Raw genomic sequence first — 11962 nt, 5'->3', positions numbered from 1 at the left:
CTATGAGTTTTAAGTGAAGAGAGATTGTGAGAATTTTGAGAGAATTTTTTAGTGAAATTCAAAGACAAGAAGAACGACTTCTTTATTATTGACAATACAGAACTTTTCTATATTTTTTATGAGGAGGGAGATAACTCCCCTCCCATTAACTCACGTTAACTCATGTAATTGCGGGGGAGTTAATTTCTAATTAAACTAAATCATATTTGATTTTGTTCAATTAAATAAATATTAACTAATCTAATTAATTAATATTAATTAATAAAATACCATATATGTTATTAATGTTACATTTGAATCATATTTAGATGTATTTTCCTCTCACATACTATAGTTTTAATATGAATCTCATTCATATTAAATTTAACATATAGTTTTAATATGGATCCCGTTCATATTAAATTTAACCTATAGTTACAATATGTATTGTTGGGTTGTATGCCCTAAAACTCGCAGTTTGTAATGTTAAATATATTCTATTATCAATAAAGATGTTATTGATATTTATTCTATTAAATCTAATAAATTAAGATCCATGGCTATTACATGAATACTTGAACTTTATGTGGAGACATAAAGATGGATCAAGTTTGAGTAAATAACTAAAACTATCTATAGTATATGAATAAGGTTGGGTACCTTATTCTGGTAACACTATCAGATGCGGCCCGCTTTGTAGATAGTACAAATGATGTGATCTTGAATCGTTCCTGTAAAGATATGAGAAGTAATGGTGTCCTATGCAATGAGTTTGCATAAGATCGGACCAAGAAATAAGTCACTCTTACTTTATGACGTTGTTTACCGTTTAAGACTGAAACAGTTGACCTAGGTAACCTTAATCCTGAGTTAACTATGAACTCCTATTTATTCGGGATTATCCTTAGATTTGCATAGGTGAGGGTTGGAGAGTAACTTGGATTCAGAGGATTTCTTCAAAGGTAACAATTCTGAAACCTTTTTTGCTGGAAAAAAAAAAAAAAAACTGTTTTGCATGCTTTTAGAACTCAAATTAAATGTAATTAGAGTGCTTATTGATTCTGACTGATTCCGTTGCTTGCTTGTACTTTCCATAATGTATCATATTCACATTATTTAATATTTGAATCTTATTCAAATACATTGTTCTCTCATATAGTTTAATTTTTTAATCTCATTCAAATTAACTTTATAATATAATGTATCTGTATACATCATATTAATTGTATCATATACAATATATTAATTATATCTTATACAATTAACTTCAATTTTCTTATAATTTGAATAATTCAAATTCTTCCAAAACTAAATATTCATTGTTTTATCCTTAGTGAGCTAGCAGAGAGACTTAATAGACCTACAAATTAGAAACTCCATGATATGAGATTAATTAATTAAACTTTTTAATTAAATTAATCAACCTTCATTAACTGTAGTTAAAGACCCGCAGCTACACTCTTCATATTGTAAATATTTTTTATGTCCATGGATATAATCAATTATCAATAAGTCGACCCTTCACGAATTGCTCGTAACTACAACTGGATCAAATTATCGTTTTACCCCTATAATTACCTCTTAATCTTCAAGTCCTACTGATCCTCTAATGAATAACCTATTGATGGTTCTACCATAAACAAAACCTCTCAGCCTAATGAGAGAGATGAGCCCTGTTATTCAAGACTCGAAGTCAGCACTTAAAGGAACAATTCATCTACTTATCCTAAAGACGAAAAGAAGTGAATTCCATCTTGTGTAGCTATGTTCTCAACTTCCTACTTGAATAAATTGCCAAAATAATAAGCTTATTGAGTCGATGATTCGAGTCACTCTCACCCAGACAAATTAAAGGACTGCCCTCAAAGACAAAATTTCATAACTCACCTAGGATTGAGATCGAATTACCTATGGTCATTCTATGAAATGTTAAAATCTTCAGTCAATGATGTTATATAGAGAGATTAATCATTTCACGGTTCCGTCTTATACAAACTCTTTGTATAGGATACCTTCACTTGCATGTTTTCACATGAAAATTTTGGATCAAATCGTTTGTAACATTTACAACTCTTGTAATATTTTGAGTTTGGAAGAGAACATATATACATATATAACCTCCTCAATGGAGTTAAAAAAATGGATGGAGTGATAGTCAAGTCTCTCTCCCCCACACACGCAACAACTACTGTCTGGGTGGACAAAGGAGTAGGTTGAGGTGATTGCGCAACACGAAAAAATACTTTTATTTTTTCTTTTAATATTTTGAACATCATAACTTTAATTTTGGATTTGAAAATGCTAAAAAATGTATCATTATTTCTCTAATCTGAAACTTTTTTTGGCTTTTCTTCTCTCCTTAAAAAACAATAGCCTTTCTAAAAATCTATATGAGCTTTTTGATCTTCTTCTTCAACGATTTTCATTATGATTATAAGTATCCATTCTCTCTTGATTCTAACCCGTCTTTAATGAGAACACATTTAAGGTGGGTATTTTGTTAACCTTGGAGAGCAATTCGTGTGCACAATTTGCACTGATGTGTCGAATTTGCTTGCAAAGCAGTGATTTCTACTGAACAATGATTCAATTCTTGTATTATTGGTGAATAACAAGGAGTTCTTAAGTGATAAATGTCATAAATTGCATAGTTTTGATATATATTTTGATACTTTTGTCTAGTAAAAGCAGAATTTTACATGTTATTTATCCCTTTAAATAACTTACATTGGATAAAAAATAGCTAACACATGCCCTTCAACTGTCTAAAGTGAGTCCTTATTGTTTTGGGTTGCTTTTATGAGTTTTTACAGAGGAATTTAACTATTTTGCAGAAACTGGCAGTTATGCACCCACATCAAACTCCTATAATTCCATAATCGTGCAATTAATTTTCAAATTTGGAGAAATAATGACATGTTTTCAGCAGTTTCAAATCCAAAATTAAAGCTACAATGTTGAAAATATTAAAAGAAAAAATAAAAATATTTTTTTCGTGTTGCCCAATTACCTAAACGAGCAGGTTCAATTGGTTACATATATGAATTGTTGGCAACTATATATCTTATAATAAGATCGTACTCGTTTTGCCACAAGATAATTGGCAACTATTTTTTATCGCGTTGCACAATTACCTGAACAACCTTTCAACCTTACATCCTGCTCTAATGGGATTTCTTCACTCGGTTGCATATATGAATTGTTGACAACTATATATGGATTAAATTCTTGGTTGCTCGAACACTTTAGAAGTGTGGATATGTAAAAAGGTATTATAAAGACCTCTTCCCATGTTAGAAACGTGTGAATATCTTCATCATTTCAAATAACTAAATACAGGAGCTTTGGATCTTAACTAGAGTATACATCTGACAACAAGATTCTACTCATATGAATTTTTAATGCATATCCAATAAACCTAATTTAGGACTTCACTGTAGGTCGTTCCAATCTCAATGTCAAATCCCCTCAACTCTCCTCCATCGTAATTCTTTTCTCTTTCATTCCAAACACCACAAAAACAAAATTAAATAGTATTATGATGAGTGAAAAACTTAATGATTTGAACAAATTTCAAAAGAATGTTTTTCTAAAGAAAAACAACTCGACCTGGCCAGACTACCACTGGGGTAAAAAGCATAATGGGATAAGTCGATTGACTACTCGGTCTGAGGTAGCCTGAGGATATTGGGATTGGCTCGACCGGGTAGTCCTCGTTGTTGGCTTGATCGTCTACTTATAAAGCCCATCTAGGATACAATAAAAACTCGTTTATTCCGTGTACTTATGAAGCCCATCTAGGATGCAATAGAAATGTCAGTTGGGCTCGTCGCATCGGGTGGCGGGTTGGGATGTGGAGTTGAGTTGGTTGTGTCGAGTGGGGTCGGGTAAGGGGGTGCGTAGTAAGTTATTCCGTGTATTCTGGTGTGCTTCCATATGCTACATCTGGCAAGAACGTAATTGGCGACTGCATGGAAGTAGACCGAGGTCGGTGTCCGCTCTTGTTCACCTTATGGTCTCTACGGTTCGTGCTCGTGCTTCTTCCTGGCGGGTTGATCTTCTTGGTCTTATATAGTGCGTTTACAGATGTTTTTTCTTGTTGTACTTTCCGTTGTTCTTTGTTTTGCTGTTGTCCCTTGTTTGTGGGATTTTAGTTTCTTTTCTTTGGCTTTCTCTTTGGTGGTCCGCGAGTTTTTTTTTTTGTGTTGGTTTTGTTCTAATCTTATCTTGTAGGCTTTGTTTTGGGTTTTGTTATCTTGTCTTTGCTTGTACTTTGATGGTTTGATGGTTTGATGCCTTGATCCCGGACTGTGGGATCCCCTTGTTGTTGTATAATAATATCACCTATTCTAAAAAAAAAATTCATTTTTTTTTTAACAATTTTTTTCCTACAAGAACTATTATAAATATATATATATATTTTTTGAACTATTGAAACACCATAATGCTAAATAGATGAACTACATACCTTTTTACTGGATGGAACTTAACAACTTTGTAGAGAAATTTTTGTGAACAAAATTTTTATGGAGGGAAGGTTTTTTTGTGACTAGCTTGGAAGGTTTTTTTTTCTCTCTTTCTTTTCTTTTCTTTTCCTTTCCTTTCCTTTTCTTTCTTTTTTTTTTTTTTTTTGTTTGTGAAGAGAGAACTATTGTTGTTAGGCATATTCTTTTTTAATGCAAAACAATTAATTACTTCTTGATGGTAGGTAAAGGTAGTTGATTATTAAGTATAATGAATTTTGGTCACTTTTGTTGATATTCTCAAATGATTATTTTTGTTGGTATTTTTCCTGCGTTCATTAATCGCAATGAGTTGTGAGGTCCATCTCAAAATCTGTAATCAAATAATGCAATTTAATTAAGGAATGAATGGTGCTCAATCTGATTATGATTGACAATTACGTGGACCCAATACCTTTAGTGTTATCGTTACCATTACAAATATTGTTACTATAATAATATAAAAATTATGAATCTGCCACATTTATTATTACCTTTATCTTTACCATTATTGTTATCGTTACTGCTATGGTCAAGTAGTAATGATAACGATAACAATAACAGTAAAATGTGACAAATTTACAATTTTAGATAAATGCGATCAAAAGCAATCCAACTATGTTTCTGATTCAGGCGTATTATGATTCATCCACTAATAAAATCTCATTTTGGTTACACCAATTTTCATTATGGATTGGTAAACGTAGCCTTAATGAAGTGAGAAGGTACAAAAATAATTGAATATTACAAGTTTTCAATGCTTACATTATTTTTATCATCAAGGATTATCAATGAAATCTGATTTCGATTATACAATTTTTATTACTGCTTGATAAAAGTAGCCTTAATGATGTGAAAGGGTACAAAAGTAATTGAATATTACAAAGCTTTCAATGCTTACATCATTTTCATCAACAATGGTTCAAAAAACAATTTTTTTAAGAGTAAAAAATTTTAAAAAAATAAAACTTGAGGAAGGTAAAAAATGTTAATTTTTTTAATACAACAACTACGAGATATGAGATTGAAGCTCCACGTTTTTTTATGGAATTGCATGCTAATATCAATAAACCAAACTCAATTAGGAAAAGTGTCAATTTTATAAAAAAATTATGCCAAAAGAAGTAAAGAGAAATTATGTTAGAATATAATTGAGTGCAACCTGAAACTGGAACTACCATTACCAAACTCTGTTTAAGCAGTGGAGAAGGCAAATTGAGCGAGCGATATTCATTCTCAGGTCGCTATCAGTTATCACCACCATTAACTGGCCAGAATATGGATCCATCTTCTAAGTGTGGACACTGACAAACTCCCAATCTTCTTCAATTCCCCTAGTTTTCATCTCTTGGAGAACAGTGGCCGGCCAAGTCAGTCGTCAAAAATCAAAATTGGCACTGGCCATACGCGCTCCACATCCCTCCAATCCACTCGAACAAAATGGAGTTCCTTCCCGTCCTCAGGTTCGCCTCCAAACACACGCTTCTTCATGTTTTTAATCACTGATTTCCATTGAAGTTATCCCTGTTTTTGTGGAGTTTTTGGGGGTTTCTTGAAATTTTTTAGCACCCCATTTCGATTCTTCCTCTACACAGTTTAGGTTTATTTGAGATTTCTGGATATCGGGTCTCTGTGGGGATTCCCCTTTTGACTTTGCTGAAAATTCTGTTTCTGTTGCTTTCCGTAGTTTCATTAGTCTGGGTTTTGGGAGTTTTGTGTTGAGCATTTTGTAAATCCATGGATACTTTGCTTAAAATCAATAACAAGTATGGTTTTCTTCAACCATTACATGGGGTTTCAGAAAAAGTGAGTGGTGTGAGGAGTACAAAGTTTCAGAGTCAGGAATTTGGATTTGGTAGGAAGGGTCGTCTGAAATGGAGGAAAGGGGGTTGTGTTAATGTAAGAAGTAGTGCTCTTTTGGAGCTTGTTCCTGAAATCAAGAAGGAGAATCTTGAGTTTGAACTTCCAATGTATGATTCTTCGAAGGGCCTTGTCGTCGATCTTGCGGTTGTAGGTGGTGGCCCAGCAGGGCTTGCTGTTGCACAACAGGTTTCAGAGGCAGGGCTTTCAGTTTGTGCAATTGACCCATCTCCCAAGTTGATTTGGCCCAACAATTATGGGGTTTGGGTGGATGAATTTGAGGCAATGGATTTGTTAGATTGCCTCGATACAACTTGGTCTGGTGCTGTTGTGTTCACAAATGAACAATCAACAAAAGATCTTGCTCGACCTTATGGGAGGGTTAATAGAAAGCAGCTCAAGTCAAAAATGTTGCAGAAATGCATTTCCAATGGTGTTAAGTTTCATGAAGCTAAAGTTATTAAAGTTATACATGAGGAGTTCAAATCTTTGTTAATTTGCAATGATGGTGTGACCATTCAAGCTGCCATTGTTCTTGATGCTACTGGCTTCTCTCGATGCCTTGTCCAATATGATAAACCCTACAATCCAGGCTACCAAGTAGCTTATGGGATTTTAGCTGAGGTGGAGGAACATCCGTTCGACGTTAACAAGATGGTATTTATGGACTGGAGGGATGCACATCTGAATAACAATATGATTTTGAAGGAGAGAAACAGCAAAATTCCCACATTTCTCTATGCAATGCCTTTTTCATCGAATCGGATATTTCTGGAAGAAACTTCTCTAGTAGCTCGACCTGGATTACAAATGAGTGATATCCAGGAAAGAATGGAGGCAAGATTGAAGCACTTGGGAATAAAAGTGAAGAGCATTGAAGAGGATGAGCATTGTGTCATTCCAATGGGTGGACCGCTGCCAGTTCTTCCTCAAAGAGTTGTTGGAATTGGTGGAACAGCAGGGATGGTGCACCCTTCAACCGGATATATGGTAGCAAGAACTCTAGCAGCGGCACCTATTGTTGCTAGTGCAATAGTTCGATGCCTTGGTTCAGATGGACGTTTCAAGGGTGATGCGATATCCTCTGAAGTTTGGAAAGATCTATGGCCCATCGAAAGGAGGAGGCAGAGGGAATTTTTCTGTTTTGGGATGGATATTTTGTTGAAGCTGGATCTGAAGGGTACAAGAAGGTTTTTTGATGCATTTTTTGATCTTGAACCTCGTTATTGGCATGGATTCTTGTCATCGCGACTGTTCCTTCCCGAGCTGTTACTCTTTGGGCTTTCCTTATTCTCTCACGCATCTAATGCCTCCAGGCTTGAAATCATGGCAAAGGGAACTCCATCTTTGGTAAACATGATCGGCAATCTGGTAAAGGATAGAGACTAAGATAAATATAGAGTTACTTTGTTGTAAACTAATCATCATACTGATGCACTTGCATCATCACATTTACTTCTGCAGATGATTGTTCATGAGATTATGAGTTAGCTATACCTTATAGCCATTTATCTCTTTAGTACGTTATTCCTAGTTCACACCTCATATAATTTCTCATAAAAGAGAAGTGCTTCAAAAGTTATATACACATGTATGTGCTTGAGATCAGATTGTTTATGCACAATAATCATTGTAAATGCCATAAAAGACTAAAAAACTAGGATAGTGTTGATTTCTTCATTCCGTTCTGTGAATAGCTGGTTCATTGAGGAATTTCTAAAGAAATATTTAAGGGAATCAATCTTATTCTATCTTTGTTCTTTCCGTTAGATGCACCATTGATTTTTTGGTACCACCTCTCTGAAATACATGACTTTAATTAATGTTATCTAGAGATGAAATGATGGGTGACGGCTCTATGCAGATTGCTTGTCATACACAATTGTTCATGTCTTCTTTTGAGATGCTGGTTTAAAATTTAGGATACTCCTAACTATCTGAAGTTTGGTATTAATATGACTCTGAATCTTCTTGCTGTTATGTTGAAGTTTCCTTGATATTGATGTAGCTTGTTCCACAGATGTCTAGCATGGGAAATGATGTCAGACATTGTGATTGAGAGTAATGGCACCTTTAGAAAGCCATCTTGTAGCATGTGTCTGAAATATAACTACTCTACCACCATTTTACAGATTCATGGTGGAGTTCAGGTGCATAAATGAAATAATGAGTCTGTTATTTAGGTCAAATTCTCTCTAGAAGTTGTGTCAAAATTCTCGGTCATCGAAGTGTAACGCAATCTGCTACACCTGTTTAATGGATGCTGCTTCTAGATAGAGTACAGGTTATGGATCTTCTGCTCGGCCTTACGTACTTCATGCTGAAGTAGTTCGTCTTTAGATGTGTTCTCGTTCAGGTTTAGGAGGAGAGACGATCGTTTTTGTCGTCTTCAGTTAGCTTGGTTCTATTTCCAATAATCATACTGGTACATACCATGTCTATAGCTAGGTTGACACAATTATAGTTTGCTTTGGAAATTTGATTGTACAAAAGTTTCTATGATGAATGAAGGTCCTATTTCTAAGAGGTTGGTCATGTCATTTATTCTGATACACATACGTCTAATCCTGGAAAATTTCACAAAATGATCCAAAAACTAAAAACTTTTCTATCAATGACCTCTTCGGTTCTTCCTAAAATCTTTTTTATTATTGACCTTTTGTCCATGTGAAATTCTAAAATTACCCCAATTTTAAAAAGCCTTCATACCAAAGCCTTCCATCTTCTTCCTTCAACCATTTTTCAAGCATTCAATATGTATTCAATGCAACACCAACATTCCACTAAAACATTTATTTCCAACTAATATTCTACTAATAACATTTATTCCCAACTAATATTCTATCAATGGGAGGTCACTCTTAGTATTCACTTTCTATCGAACTCTCCACAAAATTCTCCCATTGTTCTCTTGGAGTGTTTTCTCAGAGTTTCAGTCCAACATCCTCGTCGATCGCTTTTATCGTCTGATTCAGAAACGAAGAGAATGTAAGTGATATTCAATATTTTTTTTGTCCCAAATTGCTTTCATAACAAGTGTCGTTTAAAATTAAATGAACGATCGTATAGTAATATATACACAATCGTTCATTACACTATAAACGATTGTTCATGGATTACTAGACGATCGTGTAGTAATTTATAAGCAATCGTGTAGTAATTTATAAACGATTGTGTAGTATTGTATAAGCGATTGTGTAGTACTGCGTGTACTACTGTATAAACGATTGTTTAGGAATTTATATGATCGCATATATAATACTAAGTGAACACTTATAAATAGTTGTGCAATCACTTATCAATTATTGGCGATTTCTTAAACTTTTATGAGACATTGTTTAAGATTTGCTTATCCCATTGCAGATCAATGATGGTACTTCATATCTTTCTACGATATGGTGGGGATTGGGATGAGTCTGAAAGAAATTATGTTGGTCATATGAAAGGTCTGAAAGTCATAAATGATATAACAGTCAGTGCATTAGTGAATATTATACACCAACGATTGAATATCAATTTGGATATGTTTGATATACACGTCAAATGTTGTTACAATTTATTGGTCCAAGTTCCCCCAATTGACATAATCAATGATGAAGACCTTAGTTTTTTTTAGAAGGAAGAGATGCATCTCGAATGTCCTTTTTTGTATCAGTTACACCTTGCGAAAGTGATGGAGTGCACATAGACAATATGTACCAACATTACAATCCAACCGATCAACCCATTTCAACCAGTCAAAACTTTGGATTTGCAACAATTCCAACACTTAATATTCACATCATGTCTTCACTGGATGATCATATTGAGTCATGTAACTTAGGGGGTGACCGAAGTGAAGCTTGGTTTGATCACAACAATGAACCCAAATGTGCTTCACAGTTTAATACTGAACATGGATATGGACAATCTTTAGGACCACAAACTTCTCCAACACCTTACATCCATGTTCCAACCCCACCAGTTGCCTTCGGTTCAAATGCATTATACTGTCCCAACCCAACTATTTGTAAATATACCCAGACCATCAGAAGGCCTATCGTATGACAACCTCATCACAATACCTCATGATTGTTTGAATGACGAGGATATAAAGGTCGGAAAAATCTTCTTTTCGAAATATGATTTGGCAGTTAAATTATCGATGCTTGCAATAAGATAGAACTTTGACTATCGTGTAAAAAGTCAACAAAGAGCTTGCTAACTATCTAATGTTTAGTTGAGGAATGCAAGTGGAGGGTCTGTGCAAAAAAATTGAAAGAAAGTGATTCCTTCAAAGTGACGAAATATCCAAGTGAACATGCATGTTCTCTTGAAATGAGAATGGATAATCATCAACAAGCAAAAAGTTGGATTATTGGACACTTAATCAAGTCCAAATACGAACAAGTTGGTCGAACATATCGCTTGAGGTATATAATTGAAGACATTCGACGAGATTATGGAGTGATCATAAGTTACGAGCGGGCTTATCGCGCTAGAGAATATGGATTGGTGTTCGCATGAGGGTTGCCGGAAGGATCATATGCTATTGTTAGAGCATATAGCAAGACATTTAAGCTTGCAAATCCAGATACAATATTTGAGATTGAAGTAGAGGATGAACAATACTTTAAGTACGTCTTCATGACACTTGATCTGTGTATCAGGGGTTTTTTTAACTGCATCCGCCCAGTAATCGTTGTTGATGGGACCCATTTGCACAAGAAATACAAAGGTGCATTATTAATAGCAACGTATATTGATGGCAATGATAACATATATCCTATCGCCTTCAGTGTTGTAGATGGTGAGAATGATGCATCATGGACTTGGTTCATGACTCATTTGAAGGCTTCGATAGGAGACATTCCGAATTTAGTGATTATATCAGATCGTCACATCTTAATTGCAAAGGCTGTCTCAAGTCTATTTTCTGATGCATTTCATGCCCTATGTATATACCATATTCGAAACAATTTGATTGAAAAATTTAAGAATAAGGACATAATCCCACACTTCTACCTAGCGGCAAAAGCTTATAGAATGTCTGAGTTTCAGATGTATTGGACTAAGCTCCATAAATATCCTAGTGTGATGGCTTATCTTGAGGAGGTTGGATTACAACGGTGGGCAAGAATTTATCAAGTCCATTATAGGTATGACAAGATGACAACAAATATAGTAGTGTCTTAATGGAGTATTGAAAGATGTACGAGAACTACCAATCACGAAGCTATTAGAGCATATCCGCGAGTGGCTACAAGGTTGGTTCTATATCTGATGTACACATACAATGACATGCACAAACATTGTAACTGATTACGCAATGGGTATTCTTAAGGAATCAGAATTGATGTCTAGAACATATCGTGTTTCTCGACATGCATATAATTAATGTGGATGATGGATATTTGAGGGGGTTGGTTGATCTTCATTCACAGACATGTACTTGTATAGAATTTAATTGCATCAAGGCCCCATGCTCCCATGTAATATTTGCAGCGACCCTGAGAAACATACAAAAAGTGATGCAAAAGTTGTCCATTAAAACAAGATCTATATCTAATAGTGGATTAAATACAATTTTCCTATATAGTCTCATATGTTCTTATATCAACTTATTCTTAATCACAAAGGCA

General features: G+C 34.6%; 1 protein-coding gene across 1 annotated transcript; it reads left to right on the top strand.

Moving 5' to 3' along the window:
* Positions 1-5725: 5725 nt before the first annotated feature.
* Positions 5726-7949, top strand: LOC120073765 (lycopene beta cyclase, chloroplastic/chromoplastic). Its single transcript, XM_039026592.1, has one exon. It carries the CDS (start codon positions 6219-6221, stop codon positions 7728-7730), a length of 1512 nt encoding a protein of 503 aa, XP_038882520.1. The 5' UTR covers positions 5726-6218; the 3' UTR covers positions 7731-7949.
* The last annotated feature ends 4013 nt before the right edge of the window (positions 7950-11962 follow it).

This window comes from Benincasa hispida, chromosome 3 (genome assembly GCF_009727055.1).
Source record: "Benincasa hispida cultivar B227 chromosome 3, ASM972705v1, whole genome shotgun sequence".
Taxonomy (NCBI): domain Eukaryota; kingdom Viridiplantae; phylum Streptophyta; class Magnoliopsida; order Cucurbitales; family Cucurbitaceae; genus Benincasa; species Benincasa hispida.
Note: the sequence above shows the minus strand (reverse complement) of the source record. Positions and strands in the feature narration are given on the sequence as shown.